The sequence below is a fragment of the Crocodylus porosus genome, unplaced genomic scaffold, assembly GCF_001723895.1.
Source record: "Crocodylus porosus isolate Cpor-Errol unplaced genomic scaffold, CroPor_comp1, whole genome shotgun sequence".
NCBI lineage: Eukaryota > Metazoa > Chordata > Crocodylia > Crocodylidae > Crocodylus > Crocodylus porosus.
This window is the reverse complement of record NW_017728921.1, coordinates 5,349,581-5,365,193: the sequence shown is the minus strand read 5'-3', so window position 1 is coordinate 5,365,193 and position 15,613 is coordinate 5,349,581. Positions and strand designations below refer to the sequence as shown.

The window sequence follows — 15,613 nt, the reverse complement described above, 5'->3', positions numbered from 1 at the left end:
ACACACACACACACACACACACACACATATATAAAAATAAAAAAATAAAAATCTCAGGATATATATCTGCTATAACCTTGAAAAGCAGTTGGCCCCTGTGTATCATTCAGAAAACAAATGGGTATTTCTGCTCCTCGGCTGATGATTGCGGACTGAACAAGTCGCTGGTAATCAGCATACCTAGATAAATAATGTAGGATCTGGCAGGTGGCTGGTGAGAGATTACTTAAAGGTGGCCTACGGGGGTGGAGGGTGGGAATAGGCCTGTGCCCTTTCCTTGCTGATTTCTGGCTTAGAAATAAAAGGCCTGCGGTGAAGAATGAGGGGGGTGGCTGAGTTTTGCATTAGAAAGTTAGCTCATTTAGTCTCTTGTTTAGCAGACAGCTGACCAAACGAGGGCATTGTCAGAGCAAGTGCTAAGCTACTGGGGATGAAAAGGATTTTCAGCCAGACCAATTTGTTTGGTCAAGGCCCGTTTCACTTCAGTGGCTGACTTGTCTCAGAATGTCACCCCTTGCTAAAGAGCCGGGATCCTCCTCCTCTCCTGCAAGACGGCGCCTTTCCCTTCCTGCAGAAGTGGTGCCTGAAGCCGCTGGCTCAGTAACCCTCCCACTAGTGAATTAGCCTGGCTAGGCCAGCATGGGGTGTATACACCATATACTGTCACAAGCGTGGCTCACGGAGCGTGACTGGGAAAGCAGCTTCACACAGCACCTTTGTAGGAAGGGAAAGGAGCTGTGTGGGAATCCACACGTGGGCATCTGCGGAGGTCTCTTTTGCAGGGCAGGACTTGGGGGCATCTTAACGAGGGCAAGGCAGTTGTTTCTGTACCTCCAGCTCTGACTTCTTCCTCCCCACGTAGAGGCTGTTTGCGCTGCCACATCCTCCGAACTATGGCAGTCACTGAGCAGAGAGGCAGTGCGCCATGTTAGTCTGCCGTCGGTCAGAAGGGAGGGTAGAGAGGCACCTCAGCCCAACTGAGCAGCTGTGGAGTCCTGGGAAGAAGATTCCCAGCCTCAGCCTTCCTTAAATCTCTAGCGTCAAGCCAGGTGACGTGGCAGGCAGCCCCAGGTAGATAACCAGGTGTAAGGTCTGAGCGGCGGCTCCAGAACAATAGTTCCCATGTGCAAGACCTGGAGCTCAGTTGTTTGATCAGCATGCATTGCCTTCTGGAGGACGTTGCGTTCGCATGTGCCTGCTGTGATAACAAGTGTGGTTTTATCTTATTTTGTTTCTTTAGAAACCAAAACTCATCTTAACCATTGCAAAGGTTTTAGCCTCCTGTCCCTCCTTGCCCTCCCTCACAAATCCCCTACTCAGACCTCATCCAAAAGGCATAGACAGCTCAAACCCGAAATGCCACAGAGTCCCTTAGGACGAAGGTTTGAGGGGCCGTCGAGTCAGGATCCGGACTGTGCGCTACAGACCCCCGACCCGGATCTCGGACAAGGTATTCTGGAGAGGAGAGGCTTGCCCTCTCCAGCCAGGCTCGCCTGATAGGGGCGATGCCCTTCTCCTGAGCAAATCTATTTGCCACCTTCTTTCACCAGGGCACTTGCACCCTTTGGGGCGTGGGTTTAACAAATACTTGTTTTCTACTTTGCTTGAAAGATTAACTGTCCTGTCACTAACAGCTGGCGAGAGCATGAGCTCTTCTAGGCAGAGCTTTGGGGGCCCCTGCTCTGATCTGCAGCCCTCACCAGTCCCTTCCCAGCATGTAAGAGTTAATCCCGGCTGTTCTGCATAGAGACTCTGAAAATAACCACAGGAACGGGAAGTTGGGACTTAAACCATAAATGCTAATTCCTAGTCCAAAAACCTGAGAAGGGAGCTGTTAGGTTAGAAGCCCTGCACCAAAAGCTGTTGTGGGTTGATTCTGTATCGTGCATGGGAAGCAGCGTCTTCCAGCAACTCCTCCTGCTTATTGTCCCTCCTGGAAGCGGGAATAATTGGCAGGGGTGGGGAGCATTGCTATGTCTATAGCAGCTGATGCTGTGCTAGGAGCACGTATGCAACAGCGTCATGACCCAGAACAGTCTGCCGTGAAGGTATGCACATCCCTGCCCTGGGGATGTCGAGTGCCAACCAGAATTTATCTTTGAAGATTTTTGTTCCAGAGACGATGTGTTGCCATCACTGGAACTAAAGGGCTTTCTTGGAAATCCAGAACGCAGGAGAAGGGCGCTAAAGAAACGCAGGCTCTGCAAAGCCTGTCAGAGTCCCAGCTTGCACCTTGCATGCAAACATGAGTCCTCCTAGTACTCCTCTGATCTGAGCATCTCTTCCTATGGCTGCTTGTTCCCCATGAAGCATGGGGGATGTTTGAAACTCTCAGCTTCTGGGGAAGCAGCCCTCTTGCTTTTGGCGCTGAAAGCTTTGGGCTGGAACATGCGTCTTCTCGCTGGCTTGAATAGATGAATGCGCGGTCATTTAAAATGGAGCTTGGTGCAGCATCGAAGTGTGGCCACAGCCCAGGATGGTAAGTGAGAAAGGGACTGGCTGTGGGTCCTGCGCGGGCAGTTGGCACCGCTGAAACTGGTCTGTGGACAGGATGCAAGAAGCATTGGGGCAGGGAATCGGGGGCGGGGGGAGCATTGGCCTGTGCTGCCATGGAAAAGCAGGAGAGATGTTGGTGGAGCTGAAGGATCCAGTGGGCATTTGGGTCTTGGCGGGGATCTGAGAGCTATTCGCCCAGTGAACACAAGGGTAGGGGGCCACCTGTCTATCCACTGCACTCCCGGGGTGTGCTGTTCCAGGGTGGGGCTGTTGCCTGAAGCCAGATGTGACCATGGATGAACACACCCATGGGCTTTTCTGCTGGGCTTGAAATGACCCAGTAATGACCAGCTTCCTCTGCAGCACCTCGTTCCTCCAAGGTAGATGCCAGTGGAGCCTGGAGACTCATTTTCCATGGCTTCGCCCCTTGCACCCCCACCTCACCCCAGAAGGTTGTTGGATCCCCTGTTCTAAGAGCTGCAGACTTCAGGAGCCCTTCACGGGGTCCAGGGGTCACGGTTGGGCCCCTCCCAGCGGAGGCTGAGCCAGTGGTCGCCCCAGCACAGGAGATGCTGCCAGCCAGCAGCCTGAAAGCTGATGGTGATTAAGGCTTTGAGGTGTTTCTCAGAGCGCAGGCTCCATTCCCCAGCAGCTTTCCACAGCAACAAGCATGTGGCTCGTTGACTTGCGAGACTTGTTGGTAGCTGGGTTCCTGTGGGTTTGCGAAAGGTGAAAATGGCAGGAAGGCAGCGTGGCCTGGGTGTGCCCTGGAGCGGGTAGATGCGCGTGCTGCCTTCCCCCTGCAGCGAGGCAGGGCAGAGGCTCCTAGTTGTTCACAGCTGCTTGTATTTGGAGGTGTATTTGGTCCGTTGTGTGGCACATTTTTCCAATAAACCGGATGCACTTGCTGTCCATGGGCACCTAGCCAGCTCATCCCCAGCCCTAATGACCTGGACCTGGCACCTACCCCAACTACTGCAGCCCCACAACAGCTATGCAGGCATGATCAGTCCAGCACTATGTGAGTGGGGGGACCTCCACACAGGACACCCACCGGCTGCCATCCAGGGGAGCATCCACAATGTGCGTATGCCCCATCTAGTTATTTTTATGGTGGGTACCAGGGTGTGAGGTCTAGTACTCCTCTAGTTCCCCTTGAGCGTGGCTTAAGAGCCCAGTCAGACCTGCCCTCCAGTGCCTTGCCACTTGATTCCCAGCAGGCAGGCTCATGATCTGTGCCTTGTGTTCCCTGGCTAACTCACTAATCCTTCAAGCCCTCATCCCATTTTGCTCCACCAAGCCAATGAAATCGGCCAGAAAGAAATTTCCTGGCATGAGAAGCCGGTGACTTGAAATCAGTGTTTGGTGCTGTGCTGTGCTCTTACCACCTGCTCTTTATTCTTTAACGAGACTTTTCTTTTACTAGTTGCTGCCAAGTGGTGGGGAACAAAAAGAATAGACTATGCTCTGTACTGTCCCGACGCTCTGACAGCCTTTCCGACTGTCGCCTTACCGCACCTCTTCCATGCCAGCTACTGGGAATCCACAGATGTCGTCTCCTTCCTGCTGAGACAGGTACCATAAATACTTCATGCTTTCTTCCTCTTCTCCCTGGTGCCTAATTTCCATTGGAAAAATATTTTGGAGTCTCTTTTCCCTTGCTGCACCCTCCATAACTCTTGTTGACACTAATGGAGGCACAGTGTATAATCGGCAGTGAAAATACATCTTTCGCAGCTGCAGATCCATCTTCTTTCCTTCTCCTTACTGTGCTCAGTACAGCTGCATTTGAATGCAAGGTGCACAGCAGCTAATTCTGGTCACAGAAACCCCGAGGGCAACATTGCTCTGTCTGCTTCAGTCCAGTCAGGAGTGCAGTGTAGCTGCCCGCTGGCATTGACTTCCTCCCAGAAGCACAGCAAAGTGGAGGCCTCGGGGGTCTCTTCTCTCCCTGCCCCTTGCAGAGACATCCAGGTTCCTTACCTGAGTAGCCTCTCAAGGTGGCTCTTCTACCTTCCAGCAAGGACTCAAGAGGACCAGTCACCCTGGGCAAAGAGCTTGCTTTCCTCGTTCTGCTGGGCAGGTGAAGTCAGGACACAGGACTGGCTCAGCTGAGCTAGAGTCCATTGGGTTCCCTCTGCCCTGCCTTTTTGTACTCTGAGTGACGGGCAGGGCTGGCACGTTCTGGCGGTTTCAGCCAGCTTGGCACGGGCTGTGTTACTTGCTGCCAGAGTAAACTCCAGAGGCTTCCTGCACTTGAAGGCAATCAAAGGATGAGCTAATTCCTGGGCCAGGATTATGCACCGATTCCTGTTCCGTGTTCAGGCCTGCTCAAAGGAGGTGCCAACCACCCTCTGCTCTCGCTGACCTCAGCGGGAGCCGCAGGGGCCCAGCACCTGGCAAGGTCTAGCTCTGGGTCTGTTGGGCCCAGCTGTCTGTCTCCCCAGCCCTCTTACAGCACACACCACTGCAGCTCTCCATTATTTATGGCTGTCTGTTGCCAAACTCCCTCCTGGTGCTGTCATTGGCCAGAGCTGTAAGCTGCAGGGATGTCAGGGCTGGTGTCTGCAGTGCCTTCGGATGAATTGCTTTCTCCTCTCATCCCTGACCGCCTGCTCTTTCCCAGCCTGGCAGTCTGCACTTGACCCCCATACCATTTCACACCTACCCTTCCCCAGCACTGACTTGTGACCACCATTTAAGATTCCCTTTTAAATCTTCATCCATCTGGAGATAACTCTGCTCTGGCAGCTAGCTTTGCTGACTCAAAAAGAGGTTACTCACCTCATATGGTTACTGTCTAAGCTAGGGATCCACAACTGACAGCCCATGGGCTGGATCCCACCTGTGAAGAGTTTGGCTTCATCCCACAGTAGCTGTGGAGGGATTGTGCTGCTTGGCTGGAGAGGCAGTGGAGCATTCCCTGGTCACCTTCAACCTTCCTCTCCCTTCCCTGCTCTTCCTCCACTTACCATTGCCACTGAATTCACTCCACTGTGCAGCCATCAGCCATGTGAATCTGTGGCACTTCCTGGCAATGGTAATGGGACACTTCATGGGGCGCGTGCATGTGAGAGACATCAGGGAGAGCAGGCAGTTAGCAACCCGTGGCAGCAGCCACGTTGCCAGTGCCAGCCCATCATCCGTAAAGATTGCCGCTGCCTGGTTTAAGCTAACAATGCTGAACTTGCCTGCAGCAGGTCTGTCAAGTCTCCTGCCCTGTAAATACCGTGATGCTGACAAACCACTGTGTAAACATCAGAAAAAAACAGTGCAGTCTGCAGGGTAGGTTGACTCTGAAATACTTGCACATCTTGGATTTGTGCCCAGGCGAGTTGCCAATGATGGAGCTGTTCTTTCTGCAGGTGATGAGACACGAGAACTCGAGCATCTTGGAGCTGGATGGAAAGGAGGTCTCGGTGTTCACTCCATCAAAGCCCAGGGAGAAGTGGCTGCGCAAGAGGACACATGTGAAACTCCGGGTAATGGTGCTCCCATTGCACTCTCCTGTAGAGGAACTGCCATTAAACATAACTGTATCACATCTTGGCCTTTTTAATAAGAACAGTATTACATCTAACCAACGTAGGCACAAAAATCTGTTACTGCTTATGCACTACACAGTGATACAGGGATGGAGAGACTTGGATTGCTGTAATTGCTTGCAACAGTAGTGATGCATTTTGGTAGAGACAGATACGTTAAGGATCTGGAAGAACAAGGTCTCCACTTTAAAGAGTGTCCATATAAAACACTGAAGTAGTTGACTTTCGGTCAAGAGAAGGAGACCAACACATGTAAAAGCCCAGTATCCTAAATTGTCTGTACAGTAAATGCCACTTTCTGGAGCTCCTGAGTCCAGAGGGATAAGAGGCTTTTCTGATTTCTCAAGAGAGCAGGTCTTTTAGCCAATAATAAAACAATAACAATAGGTGTCTACTGATGGTCGTTCCTTTTGCCTTCTAATTCTAAAATGTCACGTAGGGAATTTTGAACCAAGGTGGAGAGATCAGATTTTCAAGGTGTTCTACGTACAGGTTCTGCCACCAAAAGGGCTATGATAGTAACACTAGAGAAAAAAATAGTGTGTGTGTACGCGCGCACGTGCATGCATGCGTGCTCGTGCACCTGAATGCATTGAGGCTAAAATTTCAAAGGACTGCCTTTTTCTGCAGATGGCTAAAGCCAAGTATAGATCCCTTTACAAACGTGTACAGAAGAAAGTCCTTGCAGGTGCAAATTCTACTGTACAGATGGCCAAGTCCACTGGTCAGCTCCTTGGCCACGTGTGTTAGCTTTGCATGCACAACTGATTGTAGATGCAAACCTGGTGGGCAAAAATTCTTTTGTCCAGAAAGAAAAACTAGGGGCAAACAGCCTTCAAGAGTCTGTTTGTATAAGCACAACAGTACTCTTTCTTCATGTCATTATGAATGAATTTAGAAAAGGTATTTAGGAGACCTGACATGTATACATGTGTGTGCATGTGTGTGTTCACGTAAACTCTGTATAAATGAAGTATGTGATGGGGGGAATCTTTAGGAGAACCTGACTCCTAAAAACCCCTTGTATTTGGCACTATTCTGATTACAGTATCATTTACTGGAAATTCATTATCTGGGAGGATCTTCTGGAATTTTGACTAATTGAGTTTTCTTTTGCTCCTGATTCCTGCAGAATGTCACAGCCAACCACAGAATAAATGATGCCATTGTCAACGAAGATGGGCCCCAGACCTTGACAGGAAGATTCATGTATGGCCCTCTGGATATGGTCACGCTCACTGGGGAAAAGGTACCATGGTCTTATAAGTGCATTGCCCACAAAGGCAGCTACAGTTTGTAGCCAGAGGAGGGACAGTCCTTGATGGTGACACTTCTTTTGCCTGACAGCTACCCATGCACCTCCACAGTTGAGGTTCTCTGGCTCTATCATGCTTTTTTGTACCTGTGATGTCCTTTATCATACTAGAGAAGGACTTTAGGAGGCCATATTTAGAGCCAGGCAAGGTTTCTTCCTAGCATCAAAGCTCCTGGTTGTCCAGAACCCCAGAAACCGGACCCCTTTAAATCTGCAGGACTGGAGCAGAACCCAGACCCATTGCCCTTAATTGCAAAGAAGCTTGGATTCAAGGTCCCAGTTGGCCATTTCTACACTATCTGTGTTTAGACTTCATAATTAGTTCTGGGCTTTGTTTTCTGCCCCCCCAGGTGGACATTCATATCATGACCCAGCCACCGTCCGGAGAGTGGATTTATTTTGACACCGAAATCAGCAACAGCAGCGGCAGGATTTCTTACGTTATCCCTGAGAACAAGCGTTTGGGGATTGGCGTATATCCCATCAAGATGGTGGTCAGGTATGGAGAGAAGCATTGCAAACATGGAGGCAGAACCCCATTTTCCTGTGTTCAGTTCAATGCCTCAGCCACAACATCCTTCCCTGTCTGGGCACATCCATGAGTTTTGGGCACCTCCTGGGCTGAGGTACAGACATCATGTGCCAGACCCTCCACTGGCATGACTCTGCGTAGCTCTGACATCAGTGGGATTACACTGATTCACATGGGCCGAGGATCCAGTCCTCAGAGGGCAGGTAGAACAGAACCGGAGGCTCAGGCTCATCATTGATCACGACTCTAACGTGTGAAGCTCCCATTCTCTTTTGCAGGCACTCTGGGTGCGTGATGTGCCTGGATCTGGCCCTCCCTTATGATTGCTGATGGGTGTACACCTCCCGTGTAGTGCTGTGAAAGCCGCCTGATTGTTCTTGTGTCTCTGCCAGGTTTCTCCAGGGTTCTCAAACGCCTGTTCTTTCCCTTCCAGGGGGGACCACACGTTTGCAGACAGCTATATCACAGTTCTCCCCAGGGGGACGGAGTTTGTGGTCTTCAGCATCGACGGCTCCTTTGCAGCCAGCGTGTCAATAATGGGCAGCGACCCCAAAGTCCGAGCGGGAGCAGTTGACGTAGTAAGGTCAGTGGCAGAGCGAGGGGTGAGGAGACGTTCTGAACCCTGGAGTGACTACTAGTCTCTTACACACTGTTGTTTTTTCCCTACTAGGCACTGGCAAGACCTTGGCTACCTCATTATCTACGTCACAGGGCGACCTGACATGCAGAAGCAAAGGGTGGTGGCGTGGTTAGCACAGCACAATTTCCCCCACGGGATAGTCTCGTTCTGCGATGGGCTCGTCCATGACCCGCTGCGGCACAAAGCCAACTTCCTGAAATCCCTCATTACGGACGTAAGTGTGGGCTGTGCTGAGACGATCAAAGGGAAGGGGTGAATCACAGATAATCCATTTGCCCCTGCTTAGTCTTGCTGTGTTGGCAGAGGCCGACCCTGAAGTGGGAGATGAATCAGCTTTTATTTTACACCTCACTGGGTTTTTTTCTCCTTGTTCCACAAAAGCGTCCGTGCATTTAGCGTGTTGTCTCTATTCTGCGCTGTCCTGTTGCTGTCATTGCTACCTGCAGTGCTAAGTGCCTGTTGAAAGGGAGGGAATGTTGGTGGCTAAACTGCTCCTCCCTTACGTTTAATCCCCTGCTTAATGGATTTCTGGAGGCTTGTCCTGTTAGCGGTGGATCTGGGATGCATTACGTATGGGGGGTTGATAAGAAGATTATGCCCCTGAAGCAATTCAGAACCGAGAAGGCAGGTTTGCCCACATATTGGACTAGAGCCAAACACCTCTGACAGCTTGGAGAGTTTGGGCTGGAACCCCCCAGCACTGGGGAGTGTTAGGACTTATTCTGAGGTGCTAATCTCTCACCAGTTTTTAGGCCCAGGGCTGTAGACTCATCTGTAGTTGCAAAGATGGGCCAGGAAGTGCTCTGAATGGAAGACCTCTCAGGAATACCCCAGGAAAGAGCTAAGATAAATGATTTATGAAGCAGGGATCCATCTCTCAAACAGTAGAGGGCCTTTCCCTCCCCTTACGGATGTGCGTGAACCATCTTTTAGATGAGGTACAGAGCCAATATAGCCATGATTATGCTGGAAGTGCTGATCATTAAGGATTCCTTGGCATTTTCACAAGAGAATGCTTTTTTGCCTTGCTGTCTTGGCCAATTCCCAGCTCAGATGGTTACAGTCTGCCTCCCTAAACTTTGCCTCTAGTTGAATGGTTGTAAAGTCCTCTGAGACCTGCAGCTCAGGGGCATTACGTGAGTACCAGTGGATGCCTGTCATCATCATGTTTATTCGGTTTGGCGGGCTGGCCTGGTTAGGCAGTGCTTTTCCAACCGAAAGCGACATCATATCTCTAACTCCCACTGCTTTGGAGGAGCTGGATGAGTGTAGGGTGATGTATGCAATGCTAGGAAGAACATGCTGGTTTAGCTGCTGGAAAGGGGGCTTTGACTGAGCAGCGAATGTCATGGGAGGTGGAGGTGCCTCCACTGTCCCTTTGTCTGACACATCGGGAGCCCCTGTGTTGTCAAATAGTGATGATATAGCCATGGTGCAGTTTCCTTCTGCTGGATGATCTCGACGTTCTTAATGGCTGTTCATCAGGCACCTTCACAAGACTTGTCTGAAGTCGGCAAATATCATCCTCCCTTTTACAGAAAGGGAAAAGCGGAGACGAAGGAGCTGATGCATATTGTCAGACATCACAGAGAGGATCATTTGAAAAGCCAGGGTTAGAACCCAGGTGTCCTGGCTCCTAGTCTCCCGCTCCGACTATGGGATCGCTGTCTTCCTCCAGCAGAGGCTGTATGTACTCTTGTAGGTGTGAGCGCAGCCAGCAGATTAGCAAAGAAGTAAATCCAAGCAATACGTGCTTCTCGACACAAAGAGTAAAAGGGCAAAGTCCAAACAGAAAGAGACCCAGGGCATGAGTCTGCAGGGCACAGGATACCGCGTCTCCAATTAAATCCTCCCGTTCCCTCCAACTTGGCTTGGAAAAGTAATTGCCAAATTTCAAAGCACAAGCTTCCAGGGAAACCATATCGTGCAGTGCACATGGAAAAGTAATAGAAAGGCACCAGCTTTATGGCACACAGTTAAACCCATAGGTGGCCAAACAGCAACCAAGGTGCTGCAGACCACGAAGAATGAAGTACAAAACACTGCTAAGACTCTGGTTTTGCAGGCCATTATGGTTCAGACTTCCCCTTACGGCGCCTGCAAGGTCAGATCATCAGATATTAGCTGTCTCTAGTTGGAGACAAGGGAGTTGGAGCCATATGTATACCTGCAGCTTGGGTACAGGATGACCCAGAAGGGGGATGTGCTGTCTACTGAATGTAGAAGAGGGTTTAGCTTCCAGGGAGGGAAAAGCTGAGGATGTTGCCCAGAGTGTAGTGAGGAGCTCTGGCTTCAGAGGCCGTTAGAATAAGGACATGTGCGCTGAAGGTGAGGAAAACGTCTTGGCCAGGGGCTCTGCTCAGCTTATCAGCAGCCTCCCAGGAGAAGCCGTGGAAGACTCTCAGCTTGTGACATTTAAAACTGTGAACTGGGCTGAATACCAGAACAGATGCTAACGGGATTGATCCTGCGTTGGTCTCTGTGATTGAGCTATGCCTCTGCATTAGGTCTCTTCCATCTCCCATCGCGGCACATCTGCAGAGTACAGTTTTGGTGACCGAGTCCCATGATCAGTGTTCCCTCTACGTTGTGTGCCGTGCGCAGCCATGCAGGCGTGCTCACATGGCACTGCCAGGCACACCTGCACGGCCATGCACGCCACGCAGCTTAGAGGGAATGCTGCCCATGATGTGGTCTCTGGTGGGTTTATTATGGGGTCTTTGCTTGCCATCGTTTTCCTGTGATCTATCTGGGTTATTTCATAGTCACTGCCAGGACCCCAAAGCTACCTACTTCAGTGAAACATGTTCCAGTGTTTCTTATCCCTCTTAGTCCTTGAGAGCTCAGGAGCCTGTTCTCAAGTATGAACTGCAGCTCCTTTGTGATTCAGCTTCTGTTTTGAAAGCTGGGTGCAAAATCTCAAGCTTGAGCTATCCCAGAAACCCTCTTATTACAACAGATGCTGAATCTTGTTGGAAACTTGACCTTGCTAGAGGACAGCAAAGTCCATACATCTGCAGCTGCAGATCTTTGGACTGCTTGCAGCTCTGGAAGAGAAATAAGAGCGGTCTGCACTTGGCACCAAGCTGAGCTGTTCCTCCTGGAGAATCTCCCCCTGCTTTCTGCCACCTTCTTTGCTGCAAAACGGTCTTTTTTTTTTTTAGTGTTTGGCCAAAGGCTGAATTAAATCTTCTGTTTTGTGGAGAGCCAAACCTGCCCGTTAAATCAAGTAACTGCCGATAGGTGAAAATAGTCCATGCATTAGGCAGGGAGATGGGCATAGTTGCTGAGGCTGACCTCCCAGTAGCCCCACAAAGTCAAACAGCAGTGTTGTGTGCTGCAGTTTCTCAGCGGAAGAAAAATTCTCCGGGTAAATAGTTATAGCAGAGAGTTGCAAAACACCCCCTCACTGGCAGCGTTGCTGATAAACTCCTCCTGAAGCAGACCTCAAAGAAAGGCCAATGCTAGATAAACACAGATACATTTTCCTACCGGTCCCTAACCCCATTCAACCTTTGTAAACACCTTCAGCTGTTGGTTAACTATTGCATGGCTCTGCAGGGCGTTTTCCAGCTGGGTCCCATGTACATTATTGACCTAATAGATTCATGCAATCATGATGCAAAAACAAAAATGAGCAGAATCCCAGTGGAGATTCGTTCTGAATGAGATCCTCTCCTCTCTCCCCACAGCTCCACATGAAGATCCACGCAGCATATGGATCCACTAAGGACATTTCCGTCTACAACTCCATTAATTTGCCCCCTACACATATATACATCGTTGGCCGACCAACCAAGAAGCTACAGAGTCAGTGTCAGGTAGGAGCGTGGTCTTATGAAGCCATTTTATTTTGTCCAGAGACAGCTCAAGTGCCTGCTACTGCTCTTCTTGGAGCTGAGAGGAACTTCAACAGTGATTTTAACCAAGAACAAGACCGGACTTCGTTTTTGTAGAGGAAGTTGCCTGAACCTCAGACCAAGACCCATCCATGTCCCCCACAAGGGATCTGATGATTTCCTTGCTTTATGTATTGCCATGTTGGAAACAGAGAGAAAATGCCACTTGCTGTTCAGTGGCCTTATGCTTTGTAGTGTGAGATAATCAGAGACCCACTTCTGATTTCCCGTCTGTTTAAATCTCCTCCTCCTGTCGCCAGCTCCCTGCAGTTACCCAAGCTGAGCAAGTAAGAGTAGGGGTGGGGGGAGTTCTGGGTGTTCGTCAAGGTCGTGTACTTCTGTGCATTTGATGGCCTCGAGCATCAGCATTGCTGCTTCCCCAGTAGAAGTCAGCTGGCCCTCTGCGGTGTGGGAACTCCACAGAAACAGCCGTAGGGAGAAGAGAAAAAAAGCACAGCTGTCGGCAGCTTGGCCTGGAGGGCCTGGGTGGGAGCTGAATTGGCTGCGACTCCCTTTTCTTCACAAGCATCTCTGTTTCAAGTTGACCATGGCCCTTATCTGCTGGGTAATCCTGTTGCTTTTTTTGCAGTTCATTACGGAAGGGTACGCGGCCCACCTCGCCCAGCTGGAGTATAACCACCGCTCCCGGCCGGCCAAGAACACCACCCGGATGGCCCTGAGGAAAGGCAGCTTCGGTCTCCCTGGCCAGACAGAATTTCTGCGCAAGAGGAACCATCTGCTCCGCACCATCTCCTCGCAGCCCGTGGGGGCGAGCGGGGCCGGCCACCGGCCCGAGCGCACGCAGAGCCAGTCGGACAGTGACAAGGAGAGGGAGCGGGAGCGCAGCCAAAGAAGCATGAGCATTGCCACGGGGTGCTGGGGCCGGAGCGCGGTGATCAAACTGGAACCTGGCGTTTTGGGTCAGAAGTAGGGCCAGAGGGAAGCCAGCAGCAGTCGGCCATGGCTGCCAGAGGAGGAAACAAAAAGGAGGGACAAGGCCAGCGGTGTGGGCCAGAAGGGTAAATATGGTGCTACTCTCTAACAACATGGTGTTTGGGGAGGAAACAAGGATGTGTTTCCCACATGGAACATGCAGGCCTTAATGCGGGGCATGGGGTTTGTGGGGCGCCAGCCCGAGAAACCGTTTGACGCTAGGGATCTGAGGAGAAAAAGAAAACAGCCAGCCTCCAGGTCAAGACCTCGTGCTCTCCTGCCGCCTCCTTTTATCCAGGTTTAGCGACTGTATATATGTGCCTCCTCACTTTCGTAGCCATCGATCAGATATATGTGACTGAGTGCGATCCTCAGTGCCGTGGGGGGCGGCAGGGGGCAGGCCCAGCAGATCTTCTCACGGTGGTGGTCCCGTTATCTGCACTGAGAGACGCAGCTGACTTGCAGCACTCCTGTTTTGTAAGCATACCGCTGCCAAGGCACAGGCACGCGAGCAAGGGGCTTCTGCCGCGTTGGACGGAGCGGTCAAGTGCTTTACGCGTATCGAGAGCTTAGAATTTATCCCTTTTCTATTGAGGAGCACATGCCTCGGCAAACCATTAGCGGCACGTCTCAGCCTGTTGGGTGGACCAGTCTGTCAGCACGTTCGTGCTCAACAAAGTGGGGTCCTTGGTTTTCATTCTCTCTTTTTTTTTTTTTTTAAAGACTCATTTTGGAAGCTGATGTAATTTATCACTGACCTATTGCAAAGAATACAAGCTATTTTATTTTAGCTGTTAAAAACCTCAGCCACTTAAATTACTGTATATTAAATCCTCCAGATATTACTGCTGTATATGATTTTAAAAAATGAACCACTATCTATTCACAAGGGACTGCAAAGGTGCGGCAGCTAGATTGCACTGCAGTTCTTGTCATCGCAATGCAGGGTCCAAATCTTTCAACCCACCCCACCCCCGAGAGCTTTCTTTTTTCCAGGTTCTCCCCAAGTCCAGCAGCAGCTTTCCTGGGAATTCAACTCGCTTCTTCTAATGGTAGTTATTCAACTGTAAAACCTCATTGTTTTTGCACTGATAATTTTTAGAATGGAGACCTGTTACCATCTCATGTAGCTACACCTAGCTGTTTGTAGTGCATGACAATTAAGTATAGCTAAGCCAGGGTGTATGTATACCTAGAATTTTTTGTGCAGAAGTTTTTCAGCAGTAAGGAGACTGGAAGGAAGTGTGCCAGCAGAGTCGTACAAGCGAAGGAAAAGGCCATATCTTAATTTTCCCAGCTCTGCAGTTGGCGAGTGTGCTGAGCTAACGCCACCCTAAACTCCCATCTTGGTGTGTCTCGTGCTGAGTACAAGGCGAGGGCTGGGAGTGCTGCAGAGGTGGCAGTTGCAGGCTGCAGGGCAGCGCGTTGCATTGCTTCCCAGCACCCTCTAGCGACCGCCGCAGAAAAGGAGCCAGAAGGTACAGAACAAGGGAGCGTCATTTAACAGCCTAGCACGGAGCGTCCTGAAAGCCCTGCCTCTCCTTGGTCAGACAGCCATGATCCTGGATTTCCAGCCTTGGCGAAGGACGCTGGCTCCTTCGTGCACACACCAGCCAAGGAACAGGAAAACCCTTCTGAGGAATCTGGGGTTCCCACGTAGAGGTCACCATGGGCTGATTTCACGTGAAGATTTTATATTAGTTCCGGGTTTGTTGGCTAAGTGCCCGCCGCGCTTCCCTCGGCCACAGTGCTCTGTGTTTGTATCGCTTTCTACTTACGAGAACCTTACTGAGAACAAGATTTTTTTAGACTGGCTGCTTCACTTTCTTAACTCTTTCAATCCTATGTGCATCACTCCTGCACCGAGACGCACAGCACTGTGAACGCTGCTCTGCTTACTGGCTCGGAGCCCGGTCGGCAAACACAACCCATGCGAACATCCCAAATCGATCCCATGACTTCTGAGACCTCAAGTTTCAGGACTGATTTAGAGTCCGTGCGGTGGTGGAGTAAGAGCAGCTCTTCACTACTGAGAACATCCATGTAGAGGGAGCTTTGAAAAAAAAGAAAAGCCACCACAAACACAGTGCATCTTTCTCACATGTAGGTAGCCTGACTAGTCTGAAGCCACTCATGTTTGATAAGTACTGTGCTACAGAACATACCTACTGATTTTTACTACTGAAAAACTGACTTCCCTTTCTCGTGACTCAGCCTAGCTACCTTGGATGTACATCCAAAGCTACTGGATTT

At 50.5% G+C, this 15,613-nt stretch overlaps 1 protein-coding gene across 8 annotated transcripts in view; it reads left to right on the top strand.

Moving 5' to 3' along the window:
* PITPNM2 (phosphatidylinositol transfer protein membrane associated 2) overlaps window positions 1-15,613 on the top strand; it is a 174,993-nt gene extending 159,380 nt beyond the window's left edge. For 5 of the 8 annotated variants that reach the window (XM_019538864.1, XM_019538866.1, XM_019538863.1 and 2 more), the window contains 9 exons: window positions 1,241-1,450; window positions 3,923-4,071; window positions 5,862-5,978; window positions 7,174-7,290; window positions 7,707-7,855; window positions 8,322-8,471; window positions 8,559-8,742; window positions 12,221-12,349; window positions 13,017-15,613. In XM_019538864.1, coding sequence (XP_019394409.1) covers window positions 1,241-1,450; window positions 3,923-4,071; window positions 5,862-5,978; window positions 7,174-7,290; window positions 7,707-7,855; window positions 8,322-8,471; window positions 8,559-8,742; window positions 12,221-12,349; window positions 13,017-13,358 — 1,547 coding nt within the window. In that variant the 3' untranslated portion in view covers window positions 13,359-15,613. The remainder of the gene's footprint in view (window positions 1-1,240; window positions 1,451-3,922; window positions 4,072-5,861; window positions 5,979-7,173; window positions 7,291-7,706; window positions 7,856-8,321; window positions 8,472-8,558; window positions 8,743-12,220; window positions 12,350-13,016) is intronic. The other 3 variants (XM_019538869.1, XM_019538868.1, XM_019538867.1) reach the window with 1 other exon arrangement.